The sequence below is a fragment of the Cricetulus griseus genome, chromosome 8 (genome assembly GCF_003668045.3).
Source record: "Cricetulus griseus strain 17A/GY chromosome 8, alternate assembly CriGri-PICRH-1.0, whole genome shotgun sequence".
Classification (NCBI taxonomy): Eukaryota; Metazoa; Chordata; class Mammalia; order Rodentia; family Cricetidae; genus Cricetulus; species Cricetulus griseus.
The window spans coordinates 26,277,498-26,297,235 of record NC_048601.1 but is presented as its reverse complement, the minus strand read 5'-3'; the positions used below and the strand labels follow the sequence as shown (position 1 = coordinate 26,297,235).

The following is a 19,738-nucleotide window of genomic DNA, read 5'->3' as shown; positions in this document are numbered from 1 at the left end:
ATCACTGGTCTATAGTTTCCTTTTCTTGTATTGTCTTTGTACAGCTGGCCTAAACAAACAAAAACAGCTTGAAAGAATTTTCCCTTTCTTCAGCATTTTGGGGTTTTATACTTTGGAAACCTTTAAGATCTTTTTTCTTATTGTTGGCATTCTAAAAAGCCAGCCTGAACTAACAGTTAAGGCTATTTGGAGGTAAAATTGAGAGAGGATACTGCCATGGAATCCCAACTAGCTTTACTCATGACCCCTCTGCTCCAGCCTTCTGAGTTCTGAGTGCATAGGCATGAGCCACCACCTCTGGGAGGTCAAAGATTTTTCTGTTAATCTAGTCTTCACTTAGTAAGTCATTTCAATCTGAAGGCTTACTTCTGTCTTGAAATTTTATTGGATCAGCCCAGTGTTTTACTCTCTTCATTTCCTCTGTTCTTGTCTGGAATTTCTATTCCATGGTAGGATTTTCCTATCTTTTTTATCTTAAGCTTTACTTCATACTTTATTTTTCTTTGCACTTTGGTTATACAGTAAGTGAACCTCAGTTGATATTTCAGCTCATCAATACATTTTTAGATGTATCCTTTCTGCTAAACAAATATTTAAAAATAAGTTAGAAAGGAAAATAACAATATTTAATCTTTGTATTTTGTCTTCATTTAGATTGGAGAAGCTCCAGGTTGTTCTCACCCTCCCTGGTCTCAAACTGTCTGGAAATGTGCTACTCTCGTCTCACTCTTTTGTGAACGGAACCTCGTCTCCTTTCTTCCATTTAGAAGTTCCTCAACACTTCCAGTCCACCCGTAGCACTCTCTCATCTGTTTCTTCTTCATCTCCAGCAGTGTTATGGGTTTGTTCTTTGAAAAGGTATTTTCTGCCATTAAGAACTTTAGAAGAGAGAGAGAGAACTCAGTGGCCAGTTTGAGGTCTGTGACCATCTCCTGCATTTGAGTGTGGCACAAGCTTGTGCTGTGACATGGCAGATTTACAATAAATAGCCTTGCATTCTGGTGGTGTGTGATTTGGGAGGCAGTGACGCCAGGCTGATGTTAAGGAGACCCATCATTTTGATAAATGCATTTTGAGCAGTAATAAACATGGGTGTGGGATCAGGTTCTGTAGGAGATGGTGGAGGTGGCATCAGATGACCAGGAGCTTTTCTCCTCATATGCCTGGAAAAGGGCCTCGAGGACCTGGAAAGCATATCCCTTGGAGACAAGAGAAATATTCTCATCTACCAGCCAGGGACTAGATGGAGTCTCAGGGTGTGACATCATGCAAAGCAGGAAGTTGAGAAGATGGAAGCAGATAAGGGGATCACGGTGAACCAAGAGAACAAGGTGATGAGGTGGTGTAAGAGATGAACTCTGGGCAGTGTGAGAAAACTCCCTCTCCGCCACACCCCTGGAGGCAGATTTCCAAGAAGTATGGAGTCTAAAGGATGACTTGCTAAACATATTGTCAGAGAAGGTAGAACAGTTGTTCATGGTCAGTGTGTCGAGGGTTGCCTATGCCCCAGTTCAGATGCCAAACCGCCATCTGGGAGTCCCCTGACCCACTGGCTGGGTCAGGGGACTCCCCAGATGATGGGTGTAGTGCTTGTGGCTGCACATGGAAAGTTGGTGTAAATGACATTGCGACTCCCTGGCTAAGAGGGGAGAAGAGACCATTCTTTTCCTGTTCCCTTGGCTCTTCCAGGGAAGGGCTATTGTCCTGTAAGTGTGCATGTGTGCACCTACATCATCAGAGACCAACCTCAAGGGCAGTGGCCCTGCAAGTGTGTGTGTGTGTGTGCGCACATGTGTGCACCTATGTCACCAGAGACCCACCTGAAGAGCAGTAGTACAGCCTGTGGGAACGTCTGGAAGTTGTTGTTCCGATTGATCTCTGTGGTGTCATTCAAGGCGATCTTCCCAAACACCTGAAGAAAGAGGAATTCAGGGACCAGAGAAGGACAGCATGCTCATCTCCTTTCACTGTCTAACAGCCTCTCTGGGATTATCAGGCCAAGCAGTCTCTGATATGACTCAGCAGACATCTGCTGTCCCCTGATTCCTGGACCTCTTCCCAGCATGGAAAACTTGAGGGAGAAATATGCCCTCAGCCCACAGGAAATGTCTCCCACCCAGGGGAAGCTGGGGCAGAGGTCAGGGTGCTCAGTGCAGGAACCAGGGCTCACTGCCTTTCGCCTTTGCATCTCCAGGCACCCAAATACACAGTTGATGCTTGGATTTTACAGTGATATGGAATGGGCAGCCCAGATCTTGGACAAGCTTCATTCATTCCTGATGTCAGGGGCCTGCTTGTGTTTTCTCTGACCTTCTGAAGCTAGGCTTCTCTGAGAAGCTTCCAGTGCTATATCCCTGTATATGATGTCAAGGTAGATCTTTTTCTTTCAAAGTGCAGAAGATTTTTTCCCCCCTCAGGAACTTTTAGGGATTTTATACAGGGAGATATTAAGTGAAGATCCTGGCTCATATATACATGCTTGGCTGGGGACGCACTACCCCACAGAACCTGGAAAGACTCAGCTGGAGCCCTGAAGGGATGGAGAGACTCTGGGTGAGGGAACAGAGAAAGTGCAGCAGGCCCCTGGGAAGGAAGTCCCTGAAAATGGCTGCATGTTTGAGGGGCAGTGTTCTTTCTTCTTTTCTCACTCCAAATTGGGCACAGCAAATGTGAACAAAGCAGAGGACACTGGTGGGACACACCCACTTTCTGCTGTCTCTCCATAAGGCTGTTCTCTCCTGAGGCCCACTGCTTAATTTATGAGGGTGCTCCCATTGCAGAACCCAAGAAAGCAGGGGTCCTTGTGCTGTCTCTCGCCCACGGCCTATAGCACGTCCTATTGGGGAAGTTCCAGGTCTTTGAAGGTTGAGTGACAGTGACAGGTAGGAACACAAGCCAGGAGAGAGGGAGGAATATGGCTCTGGGGGCTGCGAAGAGACCAAGGAGGCAGAGTTTCTCATACCTGCATCCCAATCACTGCATAGATGAAAAACAGCATCACAATCAGAAGGGCCACATAGGGCAGGGCCTAGAAGGAAGCACAGAGGGGCCATGAGACCCAGGGCCACAGGCCAGTAGGGTTCTTTCCAAGAAAGCATTGCAGTCCCAGCCACAGCATTCACTGGTGTTTGGCTTAGAGGGACTGAGCACCAGGGAGAGGACCTGAGAGGTGAGCTCTGGCTTCCCATATCAGCAGTCTATCTGTCTATTATCTATCTATCTATCTATCTATCTATCTATCTATCTATCTATCTATCTTCTGTCATTATCTATCTATATCTGTCATTATCTATCTATCTATCTATCTATCTATCATCTATCTGCAATCATCTATCTGTATCTGTCTTCATCTATTTGTCATTATCTGTCTATTATCTATCTCTATCATATATCTGCCATCTATCACTTGTTATTATCTATTTATCATCTGTTATTATCTATCAGTAATCATATCTATCTATCTATCTATCTATCTATCTATCTATCTATCTACCCACCCATCTCCTAGGAATGGAGCTGAGGGCCTCTACCATTGAGCCCTGGTCCCAGTCCATAGTTTGATTTTAAAAGCATGCTTCAGAGTGATGGAGGAGGCATCATATTGTTTATTGAGAACAATCAAGGAGCAGCCCTCCTCAGACTATAGTTACATATTTGCACAAAGAAGGAAAGAGTGATGGAAATTACCCAACAAGACCACTGTAGTCACCAGGGAAAAGTGGGAAGGAGGCAGTTTATACCCTGTCTTTATGCAGTTACTTTCATACAAATGAGCAGTCAGCACTATTGCTATGAAAACAGTTAATAAGGAGAAATGTAAGAACAATCATGGGCTGTCATGTTGCTGTCCTCACTTTCCAGCTCTGGAGCATGGACAGGTTAATTAACTTCTCTGGACCTGTTTCCTGATCTGAATGATGAGGATGATCGCATTTAAACCTGGCAAGGACTGTGACATTTAAAGGATCTAAGGCTTGTGAGATACACGATACAATAGCATATACAAAATTAGGTTCCACAAACTTTACTCCTTCAGTATACCTCCTACACAGAGCCACGGACAATTCGGAGGAGGCACTGGGTATCACCACCTTTGTGAGATCATGGAAACCTAGCTTTCTGGCTTAGGAAAGATGTAGCCCATGTACCACTAGATGGCACCAAGAGATCACCCAATCTTTTCATGGATGGTGGGCTCTCTTGCTCCCCGATTAAGTCCCATTCTTCAAGGTCACCCTAGCCACTTCCCATTACAAGGAAACGTTGGGGTGTCTCAGGGGTCAAGGCAGGACCAGCCTAGAAACCTCCCTTCATTTCTACCAGAGAAGGGTCTTGAGGTGGGGGTGGGGGAGCCGCAGCTTCTCATTAGGGGCCAAGAGGCCAGCAGGGTGGGACATTACTAGAAGAACACTGGATCTGTGTGCAGCTGGAATGGACCTTGAGGTCATCCATCAGAGAGCTTTGGGTGGCAGTGTCCACAGAGCCGTGAGTTTGGAAGAGGACTCCAAACAGGGCAGGCAAGTCACCACCATAAGACAACTGTCCACTGGGTACAATCACCACTATGAGCACATCTGGATGGAGACAGACTCCATGCCCTATTTGAACTTGGCGCTGTCCAGGGCAGGGGACATGAAGGCCTAGATGCAGGGTCTAGGGAAGGCTAAGAGTGGATGTGTGGGAAGAGAAGCTGGCTTTTGTGTGGTGTCTTGGAAGCACAGTTAGGAATTTCTACAGACCTTTCCCAGGAGTCCAAGTGCCTCAACGACTTAGCTTCTCATAAACTTTACACCTACACAGCACTCCTCAGGACTGGTCTTACAACCCCTTTTTCTAGTAAATTCTTTGGAAAGTGTTGAGCCCTGGATTTTGGAATCACAGGTCTACTCGTATCCTTTCTCCCTTCAGAATGAGAAAGCCGGGTGTGATCACATTGCAATCACACACTCACACAGTCACTTAGAACAGCATGAGAGCCAGCTCCAGCCAGACCGGGGCCTTGAATGCTGTGCTGGAGCTGTTTCTTTCCCAGTCTGCCCTTTGTGGGGGGCCCTAGAGAAAGCCACAGTGGAGCACTAGGTCATTCCACTTGCTGGAGCAGTGGAGGTTGTCTCTCTACCAGCTTTACAAGGTGGGGAGAGTGGCATGGCTACCTGGAAAGACTTGATGAAGGTCCACAGCAGGGTCCGGATGCCTTCCCCACGGCTCAGCAGCTTCACCAGGCGCATGACCCGGAAGAGGCGGAAGAAGGTGATGGAGATGCGGGAGTTCTCCTCTGCGCTCTAGAACCCGTTGGCAATAGGGGGTGCAGTTAACACAGCAAGAAGGCGGGGCAGGAAGGGATCCTCTGAGAAACAGCCATTGGTTGAGAGGAGGCAGGCCAGGGTGGGGCCAGCTGCACTAGACTCTTTCCTTAGGCCCCAACTCCCTGTTTCCGAGGTGGGAGGCCAGCGCATTTCTTCCCAGGTCGGCAACCTATCCCAAGGTGTCTGCTAGATACAGCCCTGGGCCCATGCCTTGTTTTTCCTATCCTCTCCTTTCCCATAATTCCTAGCTCTTCAACTTTTACAAGCTGTGGAACCTGGGCCCAGAGCCACTGCCCTAGAGGCTCATGCCCTCCTGTGGTGGGAGAAAGCAGCCCAGCAGCTCCTATCTCTTCAGCGGGGAGTACTGCCTTGTGAGAGGAACTCTGCTCAACCGGGAGGAGGCAGGGATGGTGAGGGCTTCCCGCCCACCTGTCTGAAATAGCCTCTGAGCATGCCTTGTATGCTCACTTCTCCCTGTCGCCACTTTCTTCTTCCTAAATGGCTGCCGGGAACGGTGGTAGTGGTTTGCTGTGTTATAATGGGGGAGCCACAGTCCCATGCCTCACTGCATGGAGTTGCTGCCCTTTCATGGTCCTCAAGGCATGGCCTGGGAGGTTGTGACCTTCCCAAGAGGTCCGCGGTCTAGAGGGACTGACGACAACAGCAGGAACAAGGCAGGAGAGTCATTCTGTGCATTGAGCCCTAGACAAGGCTGAGCCTGGTATGTGACCACTATGGGTGCCACTCAGGGTTATCTGTGGTATGGCCTCTGGCAGAGAAAGAGAAAGAGGCAGCCTTGAGGTCGGGGAGGCTGAGGTGAGATTAGAATTCCTGGGCTGCTGGTAATCTATGGCCAAATGTTCACCACTGGCATCTTAGTCGGGAGGAGCCCGAGGGTGTGGACACCTGCCTAGCCAGGTCTTTGGGGCAGGAGTGTCTCTTTTTGCCCCTATACATGAGCAAAAAAAACCCAAAAAACCTGACCGTACCCTTGGCCCTCCTGCTCATGTGAGCAACTGGCTGTGTTCCAAAGCTTCAAGAGCTGCTGGGAGCCCTTCTGCCTTCCCCAAAGCTAGTGCAGCCTACCCAGCCCTGCTGGTAGCGGCACCAGGAGAGAAAGGACCCCAGAACTTCCTGTTACGGCTCCCATCCCAGGCACCCCTTGAAGGAGGGGGTCTTATATTGCTTGATCTCCTGTTTCTTGCTATACTTGGCAGTGTTTCTAGCTCAGGCCCGCTCTGACAGCACCATGACAATCTATACCCTTGAATACTCCTTAGCACTAAAGCTCTGGGGCTCCACAAGCCCTTCAGTTCTTTTTCTATGGCCGCTGAACCATCCCTGAAGGTGGCATGGCTTTATCTCAGTTCTATCGGGAATTGTATATGAAATGAACTTTAGGAATATGCAAGGGGCAACAGGCTGGAGCAATGGGATATTCCATCACCATGTCAATGACCACCTCCTAACGGAGGCAGGATAGTTTGGGGCAGATTTTCCAGATCAGCCCCCCTCCCCCATACTGGGAGGGTTCTGAAGAAAGCAAGCCAAGAGGGTTCTGGTTTTCAGACCCTCCAGATAGGACAAGAGTCAAAACATTTCTTACATTTTTGAAATTGGAGCTACCCCAATTGCTTTAAGACTCTTAACCCTGCCCAGGCAGTAGACAGACTCATAGGTACCAGGAACTCCTAAGGCTTGCAATGTGGGCTGCTGGTCCTACCCAGGAAGTCTTTGACTCCCTTACCATCAGCATCTGTTTGCCTCCTCTAAGTTCTATTTTCTGTCCTTAGAGGAAGGTTTGCTCCTCAGAGGACTGTACAGGGAGCTCAGAGCTTCTTGCTACCTGCCAGTCCTACCATGTTCAAGCAAGGAAAAGAATATCCACAACTAAACAAAACAAACTTAAGTGGAAGGACTTCCACTGTGAGTGTCAAGCATTTGTGAAGCTGGGACATCTAGGTCTGATGAGTTAAAAAAACAAAACAAAACAAAAATTTTCTAGGCAGTCTTTTGGCCAGCATTGGCTGCTATGGGGATCACAACTACATCTCTCAATCTAACTTTCAGGGGTTTGGGGAATCATTAGCCTGGATTGAAAGGGGGAAGCTATTCCAAGGAGCTTAAAGGTCATATGGTAAGGCATGTCTACCACTCAGACAAAAGAAATGTATATAACTCCTCCATCTGGAGTGGTCCAGTTGGTTTGCTTTCCTGCTTCCCACATGTTACAGAAAAGTGGTTCTAGTGCAAATGTAATGGACTTGAGGAACCAGGAAAGATGCGATACTAAGGTTCAGGGCTACAGTAGAGAGATTATCGGGCCACCCCTGTGCCATAGCAAATGCCAGCTTGTGCCTCTCATACAGCCTTCCACACGAAGCCCAGGAGAAGCTGGTAGTTACAGAGCTGGTTAGAACTGCCTTCTCTTCTAGCTGGACCTCACCCCTGCTTTTGTCTTTTCTCTGGAGCCCTAATCACAGTTCTCCAAAGTATCCTTCACAAATTCCCACATTAGATGAAACACAAAGTCCTTGGGATGTTTAACAGGAAATAGCATGGGTCCAGTTCTCTCCCAGTGGATCACGGTGACTCACCACCCAAAGGAAGCTTGGGGAAGTAGAGGAACACCACTGTACACACACCCTTGCACAGCTCGCGTGAGCACAGGCAGGTAAGGCACACAATGGACATGGTGGCCACATGCAGTGGGAGCTGGGCTGAGCTCCCAGGGCTCTGGAAGTCGGGGTGGATAAGTGGTGGCGGCTAGAGGGGACCACAGAAGCTGGGAATGTGGTCTGGAGGGTTGTTCTTACCATAGAGGGAGAGCATTGAGTATGTTCAGCTGGCTTTAAAGAAAGGCAGACAGAGATAAGCTGTAATGAGTCTCCAACGAAGAGCCTGGTATTCTAGGTCTTGGCTAACAGAGGAACAACACAGTGGTAGGAGAGGGCATAAGGAAACAAGTGAAAGAAATACACAAGCGTGGGCCTGGCAGGGTGAGGGACACCAGTGAGAACATGGGCTGTGTTAGTAGACCATATGGCCAACAATGACCAATAAGCTTCTCCTATCCTATTCAGTGACTGCCTCTGGCTATGAGTGAAATAACTCAGCCCCGACACAGAGGAGGAAAGGAGGTCTTCCAGAATTGTAGATAGAGCTCAGTTTTTGTTTATTGTTTGTTTTCAGTTGGTCTGTTTCAAGCTAACCATTTAGGGCTTCCACTTTCTGCACTCTAGCCTTCTCTATGAAGTGCTGGGCCAAAGGACAAACCGTGGTTTGAGTGTGCCCATCACTGTCCACACAGAGACAATTAAACAAAAGAGCTCCAGGGTGGCAGCCCCTCAGGTTAGAGAAGGCTGAATTCTAATTCTGACTAAAGGAGACGTGAGGTGGTAGCCTGCACCTTGGTCTTTCTTTAAAAGACCAAGCTCAGGTTGGACATGGCCTTGCTTAGAGAGCTCAGATTAGTGAGGTGGGGGCCCCTTGGCCATTGATGTGGGAGTAGATTGGACTGCTTTTAAATCCTGAAGGCCTTGTATACAATTTAGGATATCATCAACAGTGTCCCAAGAAGTTGTTTTCCAGGGTTAGACTGTTGAACTTGTTTGGGGACAAGAGCTCACAGGAGCACCTCAAGACCCCTCCTCTCCCAGTTTCCCTAGTAATTTTTCCCAGGAACAGCCACGCACTGGGCTCTAACATACAGCAGCCACATCTGACTGTTCTCACCCACTGGTGCTGCAGCCGAGGCCTGCACTGGCTACTTTCAGGTGTTGCCCCTGTGCTTGTTTTTAAGGTGCAAACGAGGAAACACCTAATGGGATTTTTGAAGGAAAGAACTGTTCATAATTAGATGTTTTCTTGAAGTCTGAAAATAACTTCTTGGTTACATAGTTCTTAATTAATTAAAAAATTCCCATAGAGAGTTGGTTTTGATGGTTTTTGGGGATGGTAGAGAGAGTGAGTCCGGGAGGAGGATGGAAGGGTCTTCTCTAGTCATTTATAGAACTCATTCTATGTTTGTGAGGAGTGCCAGCTGCCCCGCCAGTCTACATGTCTGGAGGGGATGGCTCAGTAGGATTGGCTTCTGGGTTGATAGGAAACATAGAAACAGATGGACGGACGGACGGACGGACGGACACACACACACACACACACACACACACACACACACACACACACACACACACTCACACTCACTCAGGACATTTCTTGTCCAAGCACCCAAGTTCCTTTTCCACCAGCACGAGGCAGATGCCATGATGGTCAAGCCTGTCTCTTAGTGTATCTCCCCACTCCCCCCAGCTGGTCCAGGGCTTTTGCCCATAGATTGTTAAAGAGTTCAGTGTTTCCGGAGATTTGGCAGTGGAATGGGAGAACCATGTGGAGGCCATCTGCTCTGTAGACATAGGGGCTCTGAAGTGAGGTTTTGGGTTGTTGCTTTGCTGTGAGAAACACCCTAATGCCATCCCAGCTACCCATCACTTTCAAGTAACTTGAGTCAGCCCTTAAAGGACTTCTGGACAAATCTCATCCTAAATAAGACCAAAAATGGAGGCACTTTAGAAAATTCACTAGCTCAGTTGGCCCCACTAAACCAGCTTCTAGCCATTACTAAAATATAAAGTAGTTTATTTTACCACTTGAACACTGGGGATCCTTCATTGGAGGACTTTAAAGATTCAATTGGCCATGACTGTCTTCCCTCCTGATGCTATTTTACTTGGCCATTTGTTGCTTGGATTAAGATATCATCTACTTAAGTTATGTTTTACTTCAAAAGTTATGCTTAGGTCTGATTACTTCTCTGGTATTTTACTGTTTTAGTATCATGCTCTAGCTTGGAAGTCCTTAGATGGTGTTTTCACAGCAGAAGACAAGATTTCAGAGCAGCTTGGGGATGAGGGCTCTCTGAGATTTGTGTCTTAGGCTTCCCAGCCCAGGTGATGAAAACTTTGCAAAAAGGCTGAGAAACTCTGGGGTAACTTTTTCTTGAGCCTTAAAGCCATACTACCCAGACAGCTTTTGTTTGGCTCGAGTTTTGTCTTCCTAGCATCTCCCACACACTGTGCTTACATGATCTCAGAAATATCCATTCACAACAGAGTCAGGCCGTAATCACGGAGTAGGTTCTGTGTGGGAAGTAGCCTAGGCAGGCCAGATGCTGATCCCCAGACAACCTCATGAGATCATCTGGGTCTTCAGTACCTTTCTAGCTGCAAGTGAAACTCCCCTGGTGTGCTACATAGGGGGCCTGGAACCACTGACATTGGATGCCCATGATGCCCTAAGCTAAGCAGTTTAAGCCTATGGTCATATGTCTTGTTTGCTACTTTCTGAGTTCCTCATATTTGTAGCAGTGGACACATAGTAGGCAGCAGTCTCCATGCCCAGGCTTTTCTCCATTGTAGATCGGAACTGGAGGCAGGGAAGGAGCCAGCAGGCTTCATTATCAGGGAACCAGTAAGTTGTGCCTGTGGTCTGTGCCAGAAAGATGCCGAGGGGGGAAAGACAGAATCAAGGATGGCAGTGAGGGAGACCTGGAGCTAGCACCATAACCCATCCTTTCCTGAAACTAACCCCAACCTCTGTGTCCTCCTCCTGTTTTTTCTCCTTGTCTCTTGTCCCTGTTGATTTGGGCAATGGACATAATGTGCATTAAATCTCCGTATCTGCTCTCCCTAGAGTCTCTCCCCTGCTTCTGCCCCTGTGAGGTCCCCACACAAGGCTGTGTGTGAGCATTCTAGGAGTAGCCAGCATCTCTTGGCTAAGCATCAGCACAGGGAACCTGGTAAGCATGTCTATATAGGTCAGTTTCAGAAAGTACCAGATGAGGGAGGGCCCTTGAGCAGCAGAAGCCATCACCCCCTACTCTCAGTGATGCTGTGCTGACGACGTCTCAGTACATGGTCTCAGTACATGGCTGTAGCTCTGTGGGAGTGTAAAAGTTGATTGATAGGGATGGCTTGAATCACAGACTTGTCACCAGTTATCTGTAAGATTTTAGAAGACTGCTTGCCTTGCCTAGATTTCACATGTGAGGCGGGGGGGGGGGGGGAGGGGATCCTGAGGTCTTGATTCAATCATGAGTCATGTAATTATCCTGATGACTGACACAGTCAAGGATTAGATCTCATGTCATCCCTTTTTCCTTTTCCTCCTAATAAGTCAAGGCCACAGGAAGTGACATCAATCCTTAGTTTATTTTCCTGCTCTGGTCATTTCTGTGGTTCAACACATTGTGCCTAGTAACTCTTCCTGAACTTGACTAGAATCCCCCAAGGGTTGGAGTTCTTTCCCCAATGGTATCCCAGTGCCTGCAACTCTCCCTAGAGTTTCTTCCCTGCTTCTGCCCCTGTGAGGACCCCACAAAAGGCTCTGTGTGAGCATTCCAGGAGTAGTGGTATGGTCTCTCTTGCCCCTGCCTCTGTATAAGACCCCACACAAGCCACACTGGAGCCTAGTAGGGCTGAAGAAACTGAGGACCTCAGAGCCCTAGGAGAGCAACAAGGAACTCTTACTTCACCAGACTGTAATTAGAGAGGAGTTTCAAGAGACTCTCTGCCCTCCCCATTTAACTCCCACCACATTCAAATAAATTGAGGCCCTGGGACCTGGACTAATTGCCCTGAGGCACCTGGTTCCTGGTGCCGAGGCTGGGAGCGTAATCATGGCTTCCTAACGTACAATTTGAAAATGGTTCTCCACATCCATAATGTAAGAAATGAAGTCTTCCAGCACTTTCTGTTGTTCAAAATCTTTTCATAGGCATCACGAAAAAGTGCTCAGGAAGGCTGTTGATCACACCCCCAAACTGATTCCCATTTGGGAGACCAGAGAACACTCTGGGGTGGGGGTGGGTGCTGTCAGAAGTCCGTGGACAACCATGGAACACATCTAGAAGGTATGATTCCATACTCTAGGACTGGAGAAGATGCAAGGCTCCACCAGAGTGGAGTAATGCTACACTTTGACCCCACAGGGCTCACGAAGGAAGAACAGGGCAGATTTAGACAAGGTGATGCACTAGAGAGAAGGGCAGAAGCCTTCGTCTGAGACATCCGTATGAGACAGAGAGGGGGCTTAGAGTGGTACTTGTAAATAGACTGCCACTGTTGGGGGGGGGGAAAGAAGATGCCATTCTGAATCTCCAGAGTTCAAAACTGAGGAGAAAAAGGAATATAAATACAAAGTGGCTCTGAACATAAGTGTCCCCACCTGTTTATGCCTGGTGCCCCTGACCAGCCCTCTTTGAACCTCCTTGTCCTTATTCTCTGTACTTAATGCTTCCTCATTAGAATGCAAACCCATGAATGTAGAGTCTTTTTGGACACAGATATATCCCAGGTGGCTAAGGAAGTGCCTAGCCATAGAAAGAGACTATGAGCATACAGAGTTGAATGGGTACTGACCCCTAGAATTGATGAAAAGTACATTTCCTGGGAGGGAAGGGCACTCACCTGGGGAAAGCAAGATGGAAAAGTAGGTGGATTTAAATATGCAAAATACTTGTAAGGACATTAGGGTGAATAAGGGAGTCTGTGAGTGGACAAGAGCCAGCCATGTCCCAGAGGAGCCTGAGGAGATGGGTTACAGGTGAAAAGCCATCTTGGATAGCTTCTGGATAGAACAAGTTTTCTTGGAATCTACGCTTGTGATGACACTGTGTGTCTAGAGAAATATGGGACAGCCTGGAGTGTAGTGGCATCTTGCTTTGCCAGTGCACTTGTGGTGGTGGCCATGTCCTAGAAGTGTGGCTTCAGGTATGCAGACGTGACCCATTATAAGAAAGAGGAGGGGCTGGCTTACTCTCTTGGGTTGTGGTCAGAGCATCCGAAGGGCAGAGACTGCACCTCATGGGAGGCAGTCAGTAAGCAATGTATGTTTTTGAGCGTTACAGATCATAGTTACCCATGCCTCCTATACCTAATGATGTTAGTCAGGTTCTCTATGTGTTCAGAGATGTACCCAACATAGATATTTGATCTTCAAACACTTCAAAGATCTACAGAATATGGCATTTAAATGTTTTAATAATTTAGAACTCCACTGACACGAGACACAATTGCTCCCGACAGCACCGACCTATTTCCGAGAGTATGATGGGCACCGATGACACTCCATTTAGAGTTATTTTTCTTCTTGGCAATACTGGCCTTTTGAACAAAGAACTGCCCCTGCCTCAACATCTGACATTGGACATGCTGTCCTAACTGGGTAAGCCAGAGATAAACATAGAGACTGCTGAACCTTGCCAAGTCAGGGTAGGACAGTCTTTCAAATTTTCCTGCTTCTGAGATGGTCTGTCAGATATCCTAATACTTAGCCAAAGTTGTTTACCCTGACAATACTGTGAGACCTTGGGTGACTGTCCAGGTAGCCTGCTGTTTCTGTTATTTCTTGCACCTTTAGGAAGTCGCCTGTTTATACTTTCTGCTCACCCTAGTAACGTTATTTTCCTTCTCAGGTCTTTTGATGAGGTTGAAGACTAGATAGTCACAGCTAATATCCTCTCTTATCTTAGATAGAACATATTAGGTATAAGAATTACACTTTTTAGAATAGGACAGCTATCAGAGTAATCTCTGTTAATGCCATTACCCTGGGTCTGGACATTTAGTATGTGTTTCTTGCTTAATGCTGTTCTTGCTGGTTGTAGCTTTAAATTTGTGTATGTTTTTACCTTTCTTTCTCTTGGACTATGCTTGATATTTGTTATCATTGTATATAATTTTTGTATCAGGCTTAAAACCCTCTTATTTAGACAAAAGGGGAAATGTAATGGCTTCTTGCTTTGCCAGTGATGCTGTGATGCTGGACACATCCTACAGGCATGATTTCAGGTGTGCAGACATGACCCCTTATAAGGAAGAGGAGGGGCTGGCTCCCTCTCTTGGGTTGTGGTCAGAGCATTGGAAGGGCAGAGACTGCATCTTCAGGAGCAGGAAGACCACAGCAGTTATTTACTAGTATTTGCGTAAGTGCTTCCCTAATAAATACCTGTTTATCATTTATCTTGGGTCTGGTGGACTCATTTAAACCCCACCTCCACTGGAGAAGGTGTTAGGGATGCAGGATTTCCTGAATTTTCCCATGGGATCCTAAGAAAATCCTGACACTGTCCTTGCAGCTGCTCATCACCGAAAGGCAGAGGAACACAAGCAGGGTGTTCTTATGCAGCTCTCCTACTGGCTGCTGTTGGATAACATGTGTGGCCAAAGGCCTGCCAAGGCTCTGGTTATGTGACTGTTGATGCCCTGCACTTTCTCTGGTGGCTGTACCTGCTGGTCCACTCCATGAGCCTCATTAATAACATCTGGAAAGGGGGGGCACTCCTGGTGTGTGGGGGTTACAAGTTACGGGTATACCAAGGAGATGGTCTTGTGAGGCAGGCGTTTTGATGTGATTTGCTTGAATGCTTTCAGTTTTACTTCATAGACCTTTACAGTTGACATAGGGCTTTTAAATTGGTGCTTTTATGTGAGCAAACATCTATACACACATTTATTTTATATAGGGAACTGTGTATTTGCTTTGCCTTTGTTTTCACTGAAAACAGAAACAGAGAAGTTATGGCAGGATGAGAGCTATTGCTTTTGCTAGCAGTACAAGAACCTCAGAGGAACTTCTGGGGGCTACAATGGGTCTTCTGCCATCATGGGAAGCAGCCAGCGTCCTTCCCTGTGTTTTCCTACTGCAGATCTCTGCATTGATTTCTGTACAAGTCTTCACTACTGTCTACATACAGATGGCAAAGTCCATGCCTCAGTCTTTAACTGCTCTCCTGCAGGACCCTCAGAACAGCAAAGCACATGACATCTGTGCTAAGTGTAGAGTCTGGCCTTTAAGTTCCGAGACTTAAATAACAACAGGAATATAACTTAGGGTTCACACAGACTGCATGCTGGGAGTCTACTCAGAAAGGAAGCTAGCAGCAGTTGTGGAAGACTGATTTTGGTTTTTAGTTATCTGAGGGTTTACTGGAAGGAATCAAGCCTAAGGGCTTACATGCAAGTACACACACACACACACACACACACACACACACACACACACTGAGACAAAGACAAACCCTTTGAGACAGAGGGGCAATTGAGGCTAGAGCTATAGGATAAGCAAGGGCATAGGCAAGGGGACAAAGGAAGGGACATATGTAGAATGTAAGCTCCTCCTTCTTAAGCACAGTGTCTACACAGAGGAGAATCAAACTAGTAAAAGAACATGTCAGTTCAATGTCTTGGGAATGGGCCAGGCTGCATGGAGGTAGTGGGATGTGTGGAGGGCAGCAAGAGAATTCCAAACATCTATGATCATGTCCCAGAACTGGGTGCTCTGTGCTGTTATTCGATGGTTCTACCCGCCAAAGGTTTACGCAAACATTATCAAATCTCTTACTTATGGAAAAATAATGACAGAAAGTAAACAATACATGTTAAGGACTAATAGCAAGAAGACTTGCTTATAGATAAAGAGAGGATACTCAAACATGCCAGGTAACAAAAAGACATGTGCAAGAACCGTATAGAAGGAGGCAGCTCTGGGGAGGAGAGGGCAACAGGGCTATGGCTGTGGGGCCTGCCTGTGGCCAGTGAGCCAGGGGCAGGTTATGAGGGGTGAGGGAGGGAGAGCAGATGGGTGCACAGTCTACTCTCCATGATGAGTTCATATGGATATGAGGCTCTTACATGGATCCTGTTTCTATGGCAATGGAAAGACAAAACCCACCCGGAAAGCTCTCAGTAAATCACCCAGCCACCAGGCTCTTTACTGTTCCCAGAGATAGAGAACAAGCAAATCCCAAACACCATCAGTACTTCTCTCCCTGAAAGTGTCCGCATGGGATACTGATGTTTAGTCAAAGTAGACAGAGTTTGTTCAATGGGAAGACAATTAAAGTACTTTATGGGAGAGGGTGGGCCATGGTTGACAATGAAGGCAAATTCCTAGCCTCAACTCTGGATGTTCTGTTTTGAGGGCACGCCTTTTTAGGATGTTATGGGGATGGAAAACCAACAGGAGGAGAGGCAGTATCTGGAGGTGAAGCTTTGGGTTAGGAGAGGTTTGGGTCCCAGCTCCAGTGGTTGTCCAGAACTTGTAAAGAACCCTTCGTTTTCTCACTCCGTAATTCACATAGCTGCACCCTCCTATACAGTGTGAGTCATGCCAGGCTGATTATAAAGGGAGAGAGAAAAAGATGCAGCAACCAACACTTAAAAGGAAGTCTTAGTGCGTTCCAAAGATTAAAAAAATTAAAAAATCTCCAAACAAAGCAATAAGAAAAAAATAATTTGAACCAAATTTTTAAAATTTAAACAAATTTTAAAAAATGAAATAAAAATAAGGAGGTGGGGCAGCACAGAAAATAAAAATGAAAGACAAAAATAAAGCAGGGAGAAACAAATGGATGTTAGAGCAGGCGGGGTCAGCTGGGTCACAGACACCATGTACTTACGTGTACCTCGGTGATTGCTATATCAACAATGCTACCCACAACAATCAAGGCATCAAATGTATTCCATGCATCACAGAAATAGTGCTGCATGGGGCAGAAAAGCCAGGAAAGAGAGAAGGGAACAAACCAACAAAAGAGGAGAAAACAAAACAAAGGGAGGGAAATGAAAAAAAAAGAGGCATGAAAGAAAGGAGAGAAGAGAAAAAAATGAGAAAAGAAAGAGGTTACGTGGGTATATTAAATACTCTTACCACTCTATAGTTCTGGCAGCTCAAACCTGGGCAACCTGGTTTTCGCAGGATCGAGAGGCCTGACAAAAGCTAGGTTAGTTCCGAGGTGGGTGGGCGACAGCCACCTGGAAGGCAGCCAGTGTTGGCCCAACCAATGTGCAGCCTGTCCCCTCCGCTCAGCTCTGCGCCCTTGGGCCCAGCGCAGCCAGGACAAGTGGGAAAAAAAGGAGAACAGATTTCTGCTTTTTTTCCCCTACAAGACGACGGCAGGTTCAATAAAAAGCATGACTGGAGGTGGGTAAAATCAGAAATTAAAAAAAAACATAAAAAGAGGTAAACAAAGAGTGAGCGAGAGAGGAGAGAGAGTGGAGGAGGCGAAGAGGCGGAAGGAGTAGGGTCCCTGGGGAGGGCAGAGTGATACTCACATTAGTTTCACTGAGAATGACATCAATTATGCTCCCAATCACGATGAGGAAGTCAAAAACATTCCAGGGATCACTAAAGTAACCCTACATGAGGGAGGGGCAGGCAGGATGGGGATTAAAAAGGAATATTAGACAGACAAGAACAGAGCAACATCACCATTAGAATCACTGTCCAGGCACCTGAGTGTTGCTGTTGGGAGTTCCAAATGTCAGCGTCTGCCAGGAGCCTGATTGGGTATGAGCAGCAGAGAGGCATTCAGTTCAGCCCTCCTGTCCTGCCTTTCATGGGTCACGTGATTTGCATTCTCTCTACCTCCTCCACAGGGGACCCTTCCCCTTCCTCAGGGCAGAAGTGCCCATGGGCATAGGGACAAGTGTAAGACACAGTGGTTCAGGGTGTGGCTGGATTCTATCGTTTATGTGGCATCTCCTCTAGTACATAGTACATAGTTAGTATATAGTATCTAGATCTAGCATCTAACATATAGTAAAGGACCCGTACCCTCAGCTCTCTCTACCAGAAGGACCTATCAGGAGGGATGGAAGTCAGTGGCTGATGTCTTGTGGTTGACAGGACTGGAATGCAAGCTCAGAGACAGCCAAAGGACCAAATCACTCCAGCAGTGTCCACAGTGAGTTAGACCCTGTATAGACAGAATGGGGTTTAGCCTCTTTCCTGCAATGGACATGCCCGTCTGTCTCAGGGCAAGTTTGCCTTGTAAAAACTTTCCTAATGGGATTGAAGTGTCTCCTGGTCTAGGAGGCCTTTCTAGACAGTACCCTCAGGGGTTTCTCTCAAGTACAATCCCAGGCCCCTTGACATAAAGTCTCAGTAAAATGAAAATGCTCCCAAAAGTGATGGGCATTATCAAGGACTTAAAGACTTCCCTGGGCTGGGCTGGTGGAGGTGGGATTGACTAGTGGGTGGGGTTACTGCCTTCTTAGAAAGAGAATAAAGGTAGGAGAGCCTTGTGGAAGAGAGAGTCTCAGAAGGGGAAGACTAGGTTCCCAACTTTATTATTGTCACCTGTATACATGGTTTAATTGACGTTCCACTTATTCACAAGAGGGAAGAGATGAGCTGCCATTGAAGACTTTTTGAAGGACATGGACAATTGTGTGGCCAGGTATCTAGAATGTCCAGAGGGCTGGGTAGACTCCTGGGTGGGCAGCCGCCTTACAAAGAGCAAGTGGCATTCTCAGGTCTTTATTATTGCCTCTGTAGGAGTGTGGCAGCTTAAAGGGTCATGTCCCAAGTCTCTACAGAGCATAGAGCCACAGCCCAGGAAACCCCAATAACAGGACAGTTGTGTGCCCCTCAGTGGAATGTAGAGTATCTAGGGCCAGGAGATCTATCTTCTTAAAAAAAAATGACATTTGCTCCATTTTTTTCCAGGTAATGCTCTCCAAAGGGGACAGATTAGCATTGCCCTTGTTTGCTTGGCAAGGTCACTGCTCCCATGCCCGGAGCTCTCTGCAGACGGATGTCTGAGGTTGGCAAGAGGCTTTGGAAACAGGAAGAGTGTGCAGGGAGCTTCTCAGCTCTCTAAGACGGCCACTCTCTTGCATTCTTTTACTCACAAGAGCTGAGCCTATGTTCTTCCATCCTCCTTGCTCTACCCAGCCCCCTAAATTGCCTGGCTTCCCAGACATCTCCTTCCATAGTAAACTACAAGATGGGCTGGCCTAAGGCTATTATTCTTAGAAGAGGTCAGGCCCCAAGGAAAAGGGACTCTAAGTTCCCAGGCATTTCTGCCCAAAGAAAACCTCTGTTGCCCCAGGAGGCTTTGGGCAGCCAGACTGGGGCTGAAGTTGTCTAGGTCACAGGTCAGATGAGGGTCAGCCTGCGCCAGGGCTCTCTTGCTGGCTTCCTAGAGCAACACCCTGACTATCTCAGGCAGAGACTTCCCTCTTCCATTTAAGTCACACACAATCTTAACAGGAAATAACCAATGTACCCCCAGGTTCTTAGACACCACTCAGGGTAGGAAGGGGACATTGATTTGGGGGAGGGAATCTCTCAAATGAATCCTACATATGTGAATGCTTAAAAACTTGATCTTGGAAAATGCTGGAGGCTGTCTTTAAATGTGAGTTGTTTGTCTGGAATAGAGCTATTTCAGAAGAAATATTGAAGAGAAGTCAAAGAAGAGAAGGGAGAGAAACCGGTCCAAAAATGACACTGTAGGATGTTGAGCACCAACCTAGAAAACGTGGCAAGCAAACATTATTGGGGCATGGAACAGGAGGAGAGAGGAGGGCGGGAGTTTCAGTTTTCACACAAGGCAGTGAAGCTGGAGTCTCCTCATCCATCAAAGA

At 47.1% G+C, this 19,738-nt stretch overlaps 1 protein-coding gene across 33 annotated transcripts in view; it reads right to left on the bottom strand.

Moving 5' to 3' along the window:
* The window catches only part of Cacna1c (calcium voltage-gated channel subunit alpha1 C), a 555,448-nt gene that overhangs the window by 38,304 nt on the left and 497,406 nt on the right, over positions 1–19,738 (bottom strand). For 10 of the 33 annotated variants that reach the window (XR_004771141.1, XR_004771142.1, XM_035448892.1 and 7 more), the window contains 6 exons: positions 17,420–17,503; positions 16,765–16,848; positions 8,123–8,155; positions 5,154–5,282; positions 2,963–3,028; positions 1,821–1,912 (listed from right to left, as the gene is read on the bottom strand). Coding sequence is in view for 31 of the 33 variants with exons in the window: in XM_035448892.1 (XP_035304783.1) it covers positions 1,821–1,912; positions 2,963–3,028; positions 5,154–5,282; positions 8,123–8,155; positions 16,765–16,848; positions 17,420–17,503 (488 nt within the window). In the remaining 2 variants the exon portion in view is untranslated. The remainder of the gene's footprint in view (positions 1–1,820; positions 1,913–2,962; positions 3,029–5,153; positions 5,283–8,122; positions 8,156–16,764; positions 16,849–17,419; positions 17,504–19,738) is intronic. The other 23 variants (XM_035448900.1, XM_035448905.1, XM_035448908.1 and 20 more) reach the window with 6 other exon arrangements.